Raw genomic sequence first — 14,656 nt, 5'->3', positions numbered from 1 at the left:
GTTTCTTCGGTTCTGTAATAAAAATAGAGAGATCTGTTACTATAAATGTTAAACCAGATCAATCAAAAGGTCCATACTAAGGCCCAAGAGTACTAATTAAAACGCAGCGTTTCATGGGACTTTCAATTCCGTAGTCCGAATCTTTTAGATTACACACACAGAGACAGAAGAAGAAGAAGAAGAAGAAGAAGAAGATGAGTAGCGCTACACCAGCGCTTCCTACTTCACTCTTTAGTAACGGGTCCCTCTCGTCTCCTCAGAATATCTCCGTAAGTGCCACAAAACAATCTCTTTCTCTGAACTCCGACTTCTCTGCTGGCTTGTAAATGCTCTGTTTGGTGACATAATCTGAACTTGTGTTTCGCAGAAGACTGAATTGAACAGCTTTGTGAAGGTTAGTGATCCTGCTATCTATAAATGGCGCCTCGTGATCGCATACGATGGCACCAAATTTGCAGGTTCGTCTTTCAGAACTGCAACAATATCTCTAAGCCTTCTTTATAGGACCATACAATGTATTCTGCATATATATATACAATTGTTCTTAATTATAAGAAATGCATAGTCATAATCCATGAGAGTGCGTTGATTATTGTATCTATAGAATTACATCACAGAATCTTAATCCATTATATTTGTTGTGTAGTTAAAAGCATCAACCAACTTGTGTGTCATAGTTTTAGAGCTTTCACTTTGGACCAATCTTATTTCTTTACTTTAAACTGAAACCAAGAGTTTGGTTTCAGGTTGGCAATATCAGGAATCACCTCCAACGATCCAATCAATGTTAGAGAAAGCCTTAACTCAGATAACAAAGCTCCAAAGAAAACAGCTTCATCTTGTTGGTGCTGGTAGGACTGATGCAGGAGTTCACGCTTGGGGTCAGGTTCAGACTTTAAACTCCCAAATCTCTCTTTCTCAGTGTAGTATTAGTTTTGTCCCAACGGTCATGGAGACCTCTAACACAATAGCCAAGAGTCAGAGTCATTTCCAGTTGAGTTAACGAACTCTGGTATCATATATTTTTAAGATTCATCTATTCCTTTTGTTGTTGCAGGTAGCTCATTTTGTCACTCCTTTTAATTACACTAGCTTGGACAGCATTCACGCTGCTTTGAACGGTCTTCTTCCTCAAGATATCCGTGTCAGAGAGATCGGTGCAGCGGTTCATGAGTTCCACGCTCGGTTCTCTTGCCGTAGCAAGGTTTATCGCTACCAGATATACAGCGACACTTTCATGGACCCGTTCCAGCGTCATTTCACTTACCACACTGCTTATAAACTGAATGCTTCTAAAATCAGGGAAGCTGCTCAATACTTTGTTGGCAAGCATGATTTCTCAGCGTTTGCTAACGCTACAAAGGAAGATGGAGTGCCTGATCCTCTCAAAACTATATCTCGTTTTGACGTCATTGAAATGGTAAAGAAAGATTCAATCACTTCTTGAGAAAGTTAGGGTTTAGGCTTTGACATTTATGTTTTTTTGGTGTTTAGGGATCTCTTCTACAGCTTGAAGTTGAAGGCTCAGGGTTTATGTACAGACAAGTCAGAAACATGGTTAAGTCTATTGGTCTCTCTTAACGGTGTTTAATACAATCAAAATACTTTTTTCTTTTAAAAGTCTGCTGAGCCATTCCATGTTTTGCAGGTAGCTTTGCTGGTTCAGGTTGGAAAAGAAGCGTTGGATTCAGACATTGTCCCAATGATTCTAGAAACCAAAGATAGGAGAGAGCTTGCAAAGTATACATTGCCTGCACCACCTCATGGTCTCTGTCTTGTCTCTGTTAAGTATGAGGAAGATCATCTACAGCTTCCACCAGATTCTCCTTTGACTAGTTTTGGTAGACATCACACTATAACAAAGTGTAAACTTCCCTTCTATTGAATACTCTTCTGTTTAACATAGAAATTGAAAGAGTTAAGTTTTTTTGTTTCTTTTTTGAACATTATTAGTTAAGTTATTGAAAACTAGATAGCTCAACGCTTCAACAAACAGATCACATGATATAGAATTCGTTATCTCCAACAAACAGATTGTTATAAGTTTTCACAACGCTGTAAATGTAAAGACAAGTGTTTAGTCCTAAATAAGTAAATATATAGCTTAGATAAGTTTGATCATAATTCTAAATCTGATCGAGCAGACTTAAATTATTTATATTATCGCTTCTCTTACTAGCTCCTTATTGTATTCTTGTTTTTCTCCTTCTTCTACCTGATCGCTGTTTTCTTCATGACCATTCCCGTTTTCTTGTGGTGCGTTTTCAGCTTCTTCTTCACAGACAACTTCTTGCTTGGTGTCATCCTCTTCTCCAATCATGATCTCTAACTCTTGATCATTTACATCTTGCTTGATGTCACTGCCTTCTCCACTGATCTCTCCTTCTTGATCACAGTCTGTTTCCGTATCTGCCTCTTCTTCATTGATGTATTCATTCATTTCTTCAGTGATTTCTTCATTAGCTTCAATGGCTTCTTCAATAGCTTCAATGATCTCTTCATTAGCTACATTGACTTCTTCAATAGCTTCAATGATTTCTTCATTAGCTACATTGACTTCTTCATTAGCTTCAATGACTTCTTCATTAGCTACATTGACTTCTTCATTAGCTTCAATGACTTCTTCATTAGCTACATTAACTTCTTCATTAGCTACATTGACTTCTTCATTAGCTTCATTGATTTCTTCATTAGCTTCATTGATTTCTTCATTAGGAGGGTTAGAAACAATGACCCTTGGTACATTGTTCATCCGTTCCCAATTCCGTTGCATCCTATATGCTAGAACATGCTGCTGCATCTGCATAGATACCTATAAAATGTTCAAAACGTGTTAATTAGAAAAAAAGCCAATAAAACAAAAAAAAGCACAACATTATGGAACATAATTAAGTACTGACCACGGCGGTGGGGTAAGTATAGCATGGAACGTTGTACATGTAAGGATGTTGTCCGTAATATGGAGCCCTAGACATTAACAAAAGAAAATCCAATAAAAACTAGATTAGTTATATATTCATTATAGTCAAGAGAGCATACAATACAATGATTTAGATTTATTTTAAGAAAATAAAGAGTTTACCAGTAGGACTGAGGAAAATGTGGGTTATGATACTGAGGAATTAGCTGATGTTGATGCGATGCGGCCTGATTGAACAAACCTGCAATTTTAGGGTTTATGAAGATTAATAAGCTGTTCATGGAAAAGTTTTGTTGCATAACAAAATAGAAATATGTAAATAAGAGATCATCAAACCGTTTTGATATTGATGCGATGGTCCAGCCTGATTTAGTAAACCTGCATAATTTTAAGAAGAAGATTAATGAAGCTGGAAATTAGCAGCAAAAAGGTAACTATAAAACAAAATTGATGAAGATTAGAGATTAAACCGTTTTGGTTAGGCTGGTTAGAGTTGTTATTCTTTGCACCCAAATAAGCCATATTGACATTGGTTTGTCTTCCATCAATAACCAGCCACGGGAGTTCACAAGCTCTATTGGCAGATTCAGCATTCCTAAAAACAACCTGCACGTAACAAAAATTTAGAAAATATACTAAATAGTAATTAAATCAATTTGTAAAATAAAGCCCATAAATAAGAATGATCGTTTGGTTAACCTAATCATAAATTAAACAGAAGGGTTGTTTCGTATTACCAAACGCAATTCAAACAAGCGTAACATGTAAACTAAAAAGCTCAGTTTCACAAGTTTTATGATTATCACGATTCACAAGATGATCGTTTATTTTACATATCAACTAGTTTCAAACTCTACCATTCACAAGAATCAAAGATTATTATATGCTGGAATTGAAATAATGAAGAAGTACTTACAAAGCCATAGCCTTTTGATCTTAAGTTTCCTCCCTGGAGACCCTCACTGACAACATTAGCATCAATAACCTCTCCAAATTGTTGGAAAGATCTTCTCAATTCATCTGTTGTTGTTCTCCAGGCTAAACCTCCAACAAAGATCTTAGTATCTTTAAAATTAGGGTTATTCTGGTTTGGCTGAGACATGATAAGTTATCTCTTTCAAACCAAAGCTTTGCTTGTTGAAATTGAAGAGGTAGAGAGACAATAGAACGCAGGGTTTTAGAAGAGTAAACGTTCTTAGGAGTTTTTTTTGGTAAGAATGGTGGGATACATATAAGTCTATAGAATTTAATCCCTTTGTGGAAAAGGAAAAAGAAAAAAATGTTAACTCTCTTGCCTTTATTTTTATTTTTATTTTGATATATATCTATATATATATATTTTGTTCAACTGATATATATCTATACTATTATTTATGAAGTGATTTTGCTTACTTGTCATGTTCTCCATGATTTTAGCTAATTTTGCTTATTTGTCATATTTTTATTAAGTTTAAGCTAAATTATCATTGATGTATTATTTGTTTTGAGCTGAGTCACTAAATCATTAATTTAAAATAATAGCCTTGATAAATATTCATATAAATAAAAACGAATTTTATTTTATTAATATTAAATTTATATGTTATATTAGCTTTTCTTATTTTTCATAGTTTTATTAGGTTTTAAACTTTTAGATAGGTTATTAATTTATTATTAGTTTCTAACTATTCACTAATTTATTTTAATGATATAAAGTTTATATGTTATATGCTATATTAAATAATTGATTACAAAATAATATTTTAGAATTATCAAAAAAAAAGATAATTCTTCTATATATATTTTTTTGTGCCTATCTGAAAACAATATTTTTATTATTAAAGTTAAAAAAAATTAAGATACAAAAAAATTTATTATTAAATATTAGTCAACCAAAAAATAAAATATATTTTCTAAACTATCTCTAAGATATGAGTATTTTAAAAAAACTTAACACAATAATAATTATATATTTTGATTAAAAGTATTTGACATATATAAATATTTTGATGTTTGATTTAACTATTTAAAAACATAAATAATAATTTATTATGCTGATTTTAGATTAATAAGATATAAACTAATACTCCTGCATGTGCAGGCATGTGCGAGTAAGTATTTATAAGAAATTTATGCCCGCATGTGCGGGCAAAACACCTATAGTATATATATATATATATATATCTTTTAAGAATTAATTTAAAATTTAAAATTTTGTAAAATAGAAAAGTCATCTCTTATCTTCTTTTTTCAACTGATATATATCTCTAAGTGCTTTTATTTCAATTTTTTGTACAATAAATCTAAACCATGATCATGTGCAGTGCTTTTAGATTTTTCATGTGATCCGATCGTGGATACACTGGACTTGTTGAAAGAACGACAAGAGGGGCAAGATATTCTTTGTGGTAAGGAAACAAGTAGCAATATTATCACAGAAGATCATTGAGCGAAACCAGAAGGATCATCCGGTTCATATGTCCCAAACGCATACGAATTGACAAGCGCAAACGCATACTTAATTCTTCATCTTACTTTCCCCCCGTGTTGAAAATGCTGAGAAAAACAAGGGTCACAATTATTTACAAACGATAACAACTGGCCTCTACTATTGTTTTGGTCAAATTGTTTGTAAGCAAATAATCACACAATGAAAAACAATTTTCTTTAAAATAAGATACACATTTATAAATCACAATTAAAAGTTCCAACTGTTTTAATTACCAGTGATAGTAAAAAAATATGTTATCTAAATAAATTTAATAAAATACGAACAAATTTCAAAAACCAACTTAAGACTAATTAAGATAACTTATATGCCAAAAGTAATAAATTAAATAGTTTATAATTAAGTTAGATAAAAAAACAATTAGTATGAACTTGTATGTATGGTCATGAATTTAATATGCATATATATAGAGAGCTAAAATACAAGATAATTAGAGAAATTAACTATTATGACTTGTCCTTCACATTATCTCATTTTTATTAGGGTATTGGCAGTTAACTAGCATTACATTTATTTACATCTCATAAACTATATTTGCGAAATGATTTTGCCAAATGTCATCTCTACAATCAATTTTACAAAACAAATATGACATGACTACTAAAATTGATGACATGACTTCCGAAAAATATGACATGGATAATTTCATTTAATGGTGATATATATTTTTGGCAAAATTATTATAATATGGTAATAATTCATATATTACATTTAATATTGATATTTTTTTTGGTAAATTTTTTTAAAATATGGTAATAGCTCATACATCATCTATAAAATAAAAATATTCATATATAACATTTCAAATTTCAAAATATTATTTTTTGTATAATTATACAATTTGTATTACTAAAACTTCTAAAAATTTCTACAATTTTAAAAAAAATTAAATATATAATCGTAAGGTTATTAGTTTCTTATATATCAACAAATTTTATAAATATATGTTTAGGCTAAATGTTTTATAATTATACAATTTTATATCATTTTATTAGTTTTATACAAATTTATTTAATATATATTAAATATTAATAAGAAAATAGTAAAATCTATAATATTTAATAAAAAATATCTTTAAATATAAGTTAGATTTAAAAAATTCATTACCGCACATGGTGTAGGAAAACACCTAGTTTAATTTATTTGATTAATAGGAACACAAACTCATCGTCTTATATGGTTGATCATATTAACCTACATAGAAGTTGATACAAGATTAATGTGTATTTTGTTTAAGCATTTTTTCATTTGATTTTGTATCCTTATTCTTTCTCTTCATGTGGTTTATATTGTGTTCGCTTTTATAGATGTTAGTATTATTATACGAGCTTTGATTTAATGTGCAATATATATTTATTTATTTAATATAGAAACTGAGTATGTTTCAGATATTTAATTGGATACAGTATCGTCTGATTTGCATTTTAAATCTTTGTGGGTGATTGGTTCAGTTTTATCTTTCTACTTTAGCTTTATTTATTTTTAAAACATTAAACTTTACCAATCATGTTGTAGTTTTATTTTTGTTAGTCAAAGCCTACAACAAATTACTATTAACTTTTACCAATCATGTTTTAGATTTATTTTTAAAACTACAGCAAAAAAATCTAAAGCAAAATTTTTCTTATGATTTTTAGGTAAAAAACCTACATCCTTGTTTTATAGGCTGTAGAAACTTTAAAATGAAAAAAACTATTTATGATATCAAATAAATTAGATAATCATAATAAAACATTTATAAATATTTTACTTTAATTCTAGGTGTTTTCAAAACTTTTGAAATATTTTAAATTACATAAAATATTATTTCTATATTATATTTTAAATAACAGTAAACTTTATAATTTATAAAAATCAGTAATATAAATTATTTTAGTTGATAAAAATAATTATTTTATATATACATCACATATTTTATTTTGAAATATCTACAACATATAACTTACAACTACAACAAATTTAACTACAACAAAAGTCTCTGCAAAAAAAATCTACAGCAACAACTTTACACCTACAACAAACTTATCTACAACTAAACTATTACAGTTAAATTTTCATAGCCACAGTCGAACCAATCACCCCCATTATTTTGTGGCTGTTCTAGAGTTGTGCAGCTTTTTTTTTTCGAATGGATTTCATTAGAACATTAAAAGATTAAACAGACAGAGATTTAATCAAACCCGATCAAACTGAAGTCGGCGGAAAACATGCATGTCCTCAAAAGATAAGCCCACACATAGGAAACAAACTAATTAAGACACAACAAAACAATACAAAACAAAGGACTTGACATAAACCACAAAAGACAGGTTAATAAGAGCTGAACAGAACTTTTCATTTCACCTTCGCCCCAGCATATCAATAAGCTGTCGAAGACGTGAGCGCCCTTCGGTTCTAGAGTTGTACAGCTAATCGAGCAACTTTTTTTTTTTGCTTTGTCAAGCAATTTTTTTGTTGCTTTTCCAATTTTTTTTTTTTGAAATCTAGTTCTAATTATTTACTAATTTTTGGTTATGAATTTTCAAGAATTTCTTATTAATTTCTGTTATATTGAGTTTCTGACCATAAAAAGAACAAAAAAATCTATGAGATATACTACTTTTCTTTTCAATTTTCATTCACTTTGGTTTGATGCAAGCAATATCATAAATAGATTCTCCTATTATTCTTTCTTATGAATTTTCCTATTTATTTTTGAAATCTATGCATTTTATATTATATATTTCACTAATTTTATTCTTTATTTATTATATTTTGTTACTTTTTGTTTTGTAACTTTTAAAAATTAATTATATATAATAATTTATTTCATTCTCAAAACTTGAGTTTAGTGACCAAAACTGGATTTTTAATGGCATATTCATTCTTTATTTATTTCAGTCTTGGATTTGAAGAAACATGGAAAAATATTGTAACTGAATTTTCTTTTTGTATGTTCTTGTATTCTCAAAATTGACATATTGGATTATATTATGTATTTCTACTAAACTATTAATTGTCGACCAAAAGTTTTCACCAAAATTTAATTATATCTATGTTTATTTTTGAGTAGTTTTTCATTTGTTATATCTTATTATATTTGTTTTCCAAAAAAAAAAATTAATTCTGTTTTGATTATATATTAGTCAATGGTTGTGGTTTTCTACTATTTTCTTGTTATTTCTCCAAACTTAAGCTTAGTGAAAGAAAAAAAGAATTTGTCTATAAAAAAAAGAATTTTTGAGATTTACTCTTTTCATTCTATCAAAAATATCTTAAATGAATTTTTATTTTATTATTACTAAATTTATCAATTTGTTTCATGAAAATTTAAGCAACTTTGAATTATATATATTATGTATTTATTATATTATATTATTATTTTTGACAGAAATATTTAATATTAAAATTTTGGTTGGGTAGAATATAAATTATTGTTTAGAAATGGTTATAGGCTATTAGATATGTTGTTAAAAGATTTGGTTTAAATAATAAAACTAGACTACCTAATAATTCTAAAAATTTATGTTTAGGTGTCAAATTTTAAGATAACTTATTTGATGATATGGAAGCTTGAGACAAGAGTATTGAATGATTTTATTTTTGTAGATTATTACTTTAATTGTATGAATTTAATTTAATTTTAATAAGTTACATGAATAAAAATTACATTATATTACTCAAACATATATAAATATCATATACTTAATAAGAAAATAATATCAAAGTATTCATTATTTTTAAAATAAAATTTATTTACTTAAATGATTAATTTATGTAAATAAATTTAAACAACACATTTAATTGGTATGAGATAAATAATACATGATAATTATATATATTATAGATATAGCAAAATAAAGTGTGTCCTCACACATTTCATTGGGAAATTACATAACTATTTTGCAATTATACCAAATATAATTCATCCTATATAATAAGAACCATGCATACAACTAAATTCAACAAGAACACATAATTTTATATAAGAGAAATGAAAACCCAGAGATCTTCGTACGTTTGTGAAACATCTCTCATGATGATGTTAACCATACTTTTGCTCTTTATTTTAGGTGAGTCATTAAATTTATAATATAAAAATTGATTTATGATGACAATTTTTTAATATGTGATTAAATTTTTTATTTTGGGTTATTACAGGTCAAGCAAGTGGAACAAGTATCCTCAACAACATGATATGTCTTAATGGAGTATTATGTCCTGATAAGTGTGATGTAACATGTAAAGAGAAAAGTTTTAGTAGAGGGATATGTGTAACTGGAGATCTCAATATTGCGAAATGTTGTTGCGATAAAAAGCCGATGTTGTCACCTAAAATAATATTGAGAAATTTATAATATTGAGAAAAGTTTTATCGCAACAATATCGATATTATCCAAACCTGTTATACCTCCCGATCATAAAAGGTATGCACCATCAATATTATCTGAATCTGTTGTACTTCCCGACCATAAAAGATATGTGCCATCGATATTGTATGAACCTGTTATACCTTCAGATCATAAAAGGTATACGCTGTCGATATTGTCTGAACCTGTTATACCTCCGGATCATAAAAGATATGCGCCATCAATATTGTCTGAACCCGTTGTACCTCCGGATCATAAAGGTATGTGCCATCGATATTGTCTGAACCTATTATACCTCCCGATCATAAACGATATGCACCATCGATATTGTGAGAACCGGTTATACCTCCCGATCATAAAAGGTATGCGCCATCGATATTGTCAGAACCGGTTATATCTCCCGATAATAAAAGATACGCGCTATCAATATTGTCTGAACCTGTTATACCTCCTGATCATAAAAAGTATGTATCATCGATATTGTTCGAACCTGTTATACCTCCCGATCACAAAAGGTATGCGCCATCGATATTGTCCAAACCTGTTATACCTCTTGATCATAAAAGATATACGTCTTCGATATTGTCTGAACCTGTTATACTTCCTGATCATAAAAGGTCAATTCTATAAATATTGAATCATAAAATATAACGAATAAGAAATTATTAATAATAATATATGATTGGAACTTGTGTAGATGAAACATTTTATTGACGTCATTATATAAGTCTGAAATAAAACTCTAAATTTATGAACATATAGAATATGCAACACTTAATGAAACACTTTATGAAACACTTTTGAATCCTATGCAGATTAATGGAAAAAGTATTTACAATTTGTTTCGTAAAACATATATAGTGTCACATATATAAATCGTCTATGTAATATTTTCTTGTAGTTTATGACATTATAATCTTCAAAAAAAAAATTACAATATAATCAACCATTGTTGACCAAAAAAATATATTATTAAAAATCGAAACCCACAAAACTTAAGAACTTTGTTATCATTTTATTGCTGCTTACGATAAATCAAAGCTTATATGCATCACCTATACATTACATTCCAAAGTACTTCACAAATGTTAAACTTTTTCTAAGTGAATTGTAAAAACAAAATCAAGGGAACAAGAAGTGAAAACAGACATAACAAGAAGAGGTAACAATGCACAAGAGAAAATAGGAGACTCTGGAGGAGGGAGAGGAAGAAAGTTAAGAACAGCCAAAGCATTGTCTCAAAGAGAGAAATCCAGATGGTTCGGGGATCGATTCCTGAAGATCCTGTTTGTTACTCGGAAGATGTTTGAAGAAGGCCTTCACAGCTCCAGCCACACCATCCTCGTCCTTCATCGCCTTTGCTAGAGTCTCTGCACTGCTCTTCACCTGCTCCCAGTTTCACTTGTCAACCCAATGACATCGCACATGATCATAGTTGGTTTCTGAAAACACAATTACCTTCTCGTCGAGCATGAAATTTATGGCATCTTCAAGCTTATGGAGTGAGAATTCATCCACTGGGATTGGTGGAGGACCTACTCCTCTATCATGCACTCGTTCTCCCCAGAATTGTTGGTCTCCAAAGAAAGGTACTATTGTAGTCGGGCACTGCATGGTCAACCAAAAAAAAAGCAAAACACTTAGCAACTACTGAAGTCCCATCTCAAGAGGTAAGACTTTTCACTAGCTTACACTCAAAACTAAACTTACCGCTGCTTTAAGACCTGCAGCCGTTGTTCCAGCACCACCATGATGAACCTGAGAGCAGAAGAGCCACAATTTGTGAGAACACACAATGCTAAAAAAACATCAGAAAACGACAGAGGAGTTCCAGACTATTATAGACATTACCACTGCCTTGCATCTTGGGAACAACCAGTCATGTGGGACATTATCCAACAAGTAAACGAAGTCCTTGGGTTCTTTCACTGTTTAAAAGCCACATCAAGCATATATATTATTACAACAATATACCAAGGAGGCAAGCATTTAGTAAAGTAAAGGTCTTACAGTTTCCAAGGCCACCCCAGCCTTTGTTAATGATTCCTCTCTGTTTGGTTCTTTCAAGTGCTTCCACAATGATGTCAGTCATCACCTCTGGTTCTTGCACAGGCTTTACCACAAATAAACACATTATTTTAACGTTTTGAGTGATAAGAGGATCCAAACAAGTGAAAAAGAAAACTCACGAGACTACCAAAGCCGATATAAATAGGTTTATCACCAGCTTCTAGCCATTCCACAAGTTCTGCAGGAGGCTCATAGTTTGATGCAAGATCAAGGAAGCAAAACCCCACTACATCAATCTGTGGTCCCCAGTCTGAAAATAAATGAAAGGTAGCGATCTAAATAGGAAAAGAAAAAAAACATATATCATTGCATCAGTAAGTTCATTAGTCATACTACCTTTAGGCTTTGGGACTAGATGAGGACTCCACATATACCCATGTGGAATATTAGAGCCAGAGCTTTGTGTTCCACTTAGATATGTAACAGGCCGTAGCTTCAGTTTCTTTTTCCTTAGGTCATTTACCATGTCCCTTATTCCAAGCCAGATCAATGAATCGACGATTTGATACGAGAGCTGAAAAATTGCATTAAGTCGATGTCAGAAGAAGAAGTCAAGCTTTATAACAAACCAATCAGATCATATTTGAGTAAACTAAGTCTCACTCTGTATCCTGCTGGTTGCTTGACACGTGACAAAGGGTGTGGAAACTCAGTGGTTGGCCTGGATCATCATATAATAGCAGAAGGATAGTGTGAATGATTATGAACAAAAAATAATTTTGAATGATTCGGATACAAGACTTACGTCCAAGGCATGGTGAAAAATACGTGAATAGGTATCTTCAGTGCTTCTGCCACATGTGTATGTCCTGAAATGGCACACCCCAAGCTGTGAATGACATTGCAGACATATAAAAGTAGACAGTAATATTCAAAAAGTTATCTGAAACTAACCATATGCTGGAGGATTGGCGATAATAGCATCAGCATTAAAGGAAATGCCAGAATCTGGATCAGGTTCTTTACACGCTGGAAGTAGAGAATATATTATGTCTTTCATTTGGTTTCGTTGGATTGGAATCTCTGAAGGGCCTGATGGCAAAAACCCCTTGTTCTTAACCATATCTGCACACCAATGTAGCAAGGAAACCAATGAATGAATGAATTATAGATAACTTTTAAAGCAACATGTAAGTAACAAGGAAGGAGAGAAGAATGGGGGAATGTTTTGGTAGATACATACATTCAGCTAGTACTTTTGGATCTCCACCTAAAGGATAAAACTCCAATCCAGCAGTCAAAACAAACTCTTTGAAATTTGCATGAGTAGCAAGCCTAACTCTATGTCCATAGTCCTGAAGGCGTTTGGCTATTGCAACAAAAGGCTGAACGTCTCCGCGTGTTCCAACGATTAGCATCACAATCTGCATAGGAGGAGGAATGTACTGAAAGTCTACCCCATCAATAGACTCATCACCGTTTTTGGACTCTGCACGGTCCACAGGAATAGGCTGTGGGAGAGAATCCACTGGAACTTCAAACTCAACTGTCCCATCATGTTTCACATTAGCTATACGGTTCAGCAACTTTAGCTGCAAGAAAGTACTTTTTTGTAAAATTGAGAGTAACATTGCCAGAAAATCATAACAAGGTAATGACTAAAAAGAGAAGCTTTGTATACCTTCTTCCCTGCAGAGATTTTGTCGTCGAATATCTTAGCGGCGTCCTCGGCAAGAATGTGGGTAACTCTGTGGTGCCTCTCAGTCTTTGATTTATGTAACCTAGGCTTTGATGGTGATGACGATGATGATGATTCAGCCCTATCGTTGCTTGAAGATCTATCCATCGGCATCGACCATTGTCGAGATAAGCTTTTATTGCCACCACCACCTGAAAACCACACAAAAGCCAAACCGATAAAAGAAAGGATTGAACTTTAAGCCTAAACTGTTTCCATCCAATTCTGCCTGAGGAGAAGGTAAAAGATAAGAAGATACCTGAAGAAGATTCAGGAAAGGCGTTAACGGCAATGGAGGAGGCTGCAGCAGTTTCCGGTTTGCTCTCCACTTCTTGACCAACACCACCGGCTTCAATCTCTTCGGTTTTCACAGAAGCACGGTCGGAGCTTGAAGACGAAGAAGAAGAAGAAGAAGCAAGATTAGCTGGCGTTGTTTCCGGCATCGTATTCTCTCTCTCCTCCTCGGCGGTGTTACGATTCTTTTCTTTTCTTTTCTTTTCTTTTCTTGTGATCTTAAAAATCGAAACTTTTTAAAAAGAAGAAAAGAAAAGGTTCGATCTTTGTCCCTTCTCTCGAGAGAGAAGCGGCGCGTTCGGACAGAATGGGTCGATGTCTGCGTGATGGTCGGGCTCCTCCGGTTCAGGTGACGATTTCGCGAATTAACTGTCGGAACGATGGATAGTTCCGTCAATTTAAATAAATCGAAGCCATCTGGCTCTCACAACAAATATTCCTTAAAAACGCTGTCGTATGCTGTGCTGTGACAGCGAATCTACTCTTTTTGTCATTTTCGTATTTTACGTCCTTGTCGTCTTTTTCCCTCCTGGATATTTATTAGTTTCGTAACTGTTAGAGGAAACATCTCATAATTTAAGATATTTCTCAATTTGTGCCCAAGAAAGAAACACCTGACCTGTATAAAGTAAACTCTAATTTATTTCAGAATTTGAAAATACAGTAAGAGAAAACCAGAAATTTGTTTTTTTGGTTTTGGAGAACCATATAATAAACAGAAGGTGCTGTGGTGTAGTGGTTATCACGTTTGCCTTACACGCAAAAGGTCTCCAGTTCGATCCTGGGCAGCACCAATTTTGGATTTTAGATGCAACGACGAGAAGACTCTTTGATCTTCTAGCTCCACTTAAACCAAA

General features: G+C 31.9%; 3 protein-coding genes and 1 non-coding gene across 4 annotated transcripts; 2 read left to right on the top strand and 2 right to left on the bottom strand.

Moving 5' to 3' along the window:
* The first annotated feature begins 118 nt into the window (after positions 1–118).
* On the top strand, positions 119–1,930 carry LOC108859565 (uncharacterized). Its single transcript, XM_018633475.2, has 6 exons — positions 119–269; positions 368–458; positions 747–886; positions 1,058–1,420; positions 1,495–1,557; positions 1,649–1,930. The coding sequence occupies exons 1-6, from the start codon at positions 195–197 to the stop codon at positions 1,883–1,885; spliced, it is 969 nt and encodes a 322-aa protein (XP_018488977.1). The 5' UTR covers positions 119–194; the 3' UTR covers positions 1,886–1,930.
* Positions 1,931–2,017: 87 nt separating this feature from the next.
* On the bottom strand, positions 2,018–4,140 carry LOC108858968 (nuclear polyadenylated RNA-binding protein 4). Its single transcript, XM_018632810.2, has 6 exons — positions 3,837–4,140; positions 3,391–3,526; positions 3,257–3,298; positions 3,083–3,161; positions 2,901–2,967; positions 2,018–2,812 (listed from the first exon to the last, which is right to left on the bottom strand). The coding sequence occupies exons 1-6, from the start codon at positions 4,020–4,022 to the stop codon at positions 2,156–2,158; spliced, it is 1,167 nt and encodes a 388-aa protein (XP_018488312.1). The 5' UTR covers positions 4,023–4,140; the 3' UTR covers positions 2,018–2,155.
* Positions 4,141–10,752: 6,612 nt separating this feature from the next.
* Positions 10,753–14,200, bottom strand: LOC108857444 (sterol 3-beta-glucosyltransferase UGT80A2). Its single transcript, XM_018631432.2, has 13 exons — positions 13,765–14,200; positions 13,449–13,657; positions 13,011–13,359; positions 12,722–12,892; positions 12,573–12,636; positions 12,431–12,488; positions 12,164–12,341; positions 11,947–12,077; positions 11,768–11,870; positions 11,609–11,685; positions 11,468–11,515; positions 11,216–11,365; positions 10,753–11,143 (listed from the first exon to the last, which is right to left on the bottom strand). Exons 1-13 carry the CDS (start codon positions 13,946–13,948, stop codon positions 10,973–10,975), a joined length of 1,893 nt encoding a protein of 630 aa, XP_018486934.1. The 5' UTR covers positions 13,949–14,200; the 3' UTR covers positions 10,753–10,972.
* Positions 14,201–14,520: 320 nt separating this feature from the next.
* TRNAV-UAC (transfer RNA valine (anticodon UAC)) lies at positions 14,521–14,593 on the top strand. Its single transcript has one exon. It is a non-coding gene; the product is annotated as a tRNA-Val (tRNA).
* The last annotated feature ends 63 nt before the right edge of the window (positions 14,594–14,656 follow it).

The sequence above is a fragment of the Raphanus sativus genome, chromosome 5, assembly GCF_000801105.2.
Source record: "Raphanus sativus cultivar WK10039 chromosome 5, ASM80110v3, whole genome shotgun sequence".
NCBI classification, from domain to species: domain Eukaryota; kingdom Viridiplantae; phylum Streptophyta; class Magnoliopsida; order Brassicales; family Brassicaceae; genus Raphanus; species Raphanus sativus.
The sequence above is the reverse complement of the archived record's forward strand: the minus strand, read 5'-3'. Positions and strand labels throughout refer to the sequence as shown.

What these genes read in the sequence shown, in the direction of transcription:
- LOC108857444 (XM_018631432.2), bottom strand. Translation starts at nt 13,948, where the DNA reads ATGCCGGAAACAACGCCAGCTAATCTTGCTTCTTCTTCTTCTTCTTCG. An exon ending in AGCAACCAGCAGGATACAGA is followed by an intron (nt 12,342 to 12,430) that starts GTGAGACTTAGT and finishes GCAATTTTTCAG; the next exon opens with CTCTCGTATCAAATCGTCGA. An exon ending in ATATCGGCTTTGGTAGTCTC is followed by an intron (nt 11,871 to 11,946) that starts GTGAGTTTTCTT and finishes TTTGTGGTAAAG; the next exon opens with CCTGTGCAAGAACCAGAGGT.
- LOC108858968 (XM_018632810.2), bottom strand. Translation starts at nt 4,022, where the DNA reads ATGTCTCAGCCAAACCAGAATAACCCTAATTTTAAAGATACTAAGATC. An exon ending in TAACCAGCCTAACCAAAACG is followed by an intron (nt 3,299 to 3,390) that starts GTTTAATCTCTA and finishes AAAATTATGCAG; the next exon opens with GTTTACTAAATCAGGCTGGA. An exon ending in CATTTTCCTCAGTCCTACTG is followed by an intron (nt 2,968 to 3,082) that starts GTAAACTCTTTA and finishes GTTAATGTCTAG; the next exon opens with GGCTCCATATTACGGACAAC.
- LOC108859565 (XM_018633475.2), top strand. Translation starts at nt 195, where the DNA reads ATGAGTAGCGCTACACCAGCGCTTCCTACTTCACTCTTTAGTAACGGG. An exon ending in CGATGGCACCAAATTTGCAG is followed by an intron (nt 459 to 746) that starts GTTCGTCTTTCA and finishes GTTTGGTTTCAG; the next exon opens with GTTGGCAATATCAGGAATCA. An exon ending in GAGTTCACGCTTGGGGTCAG is followed by an intron (nt 887 to 1,057) that starts GTTCAGACTTTA and finishes TTGTTGTTGCAG; the next exon opens with GTAGCTCATTTTGTCACTCC.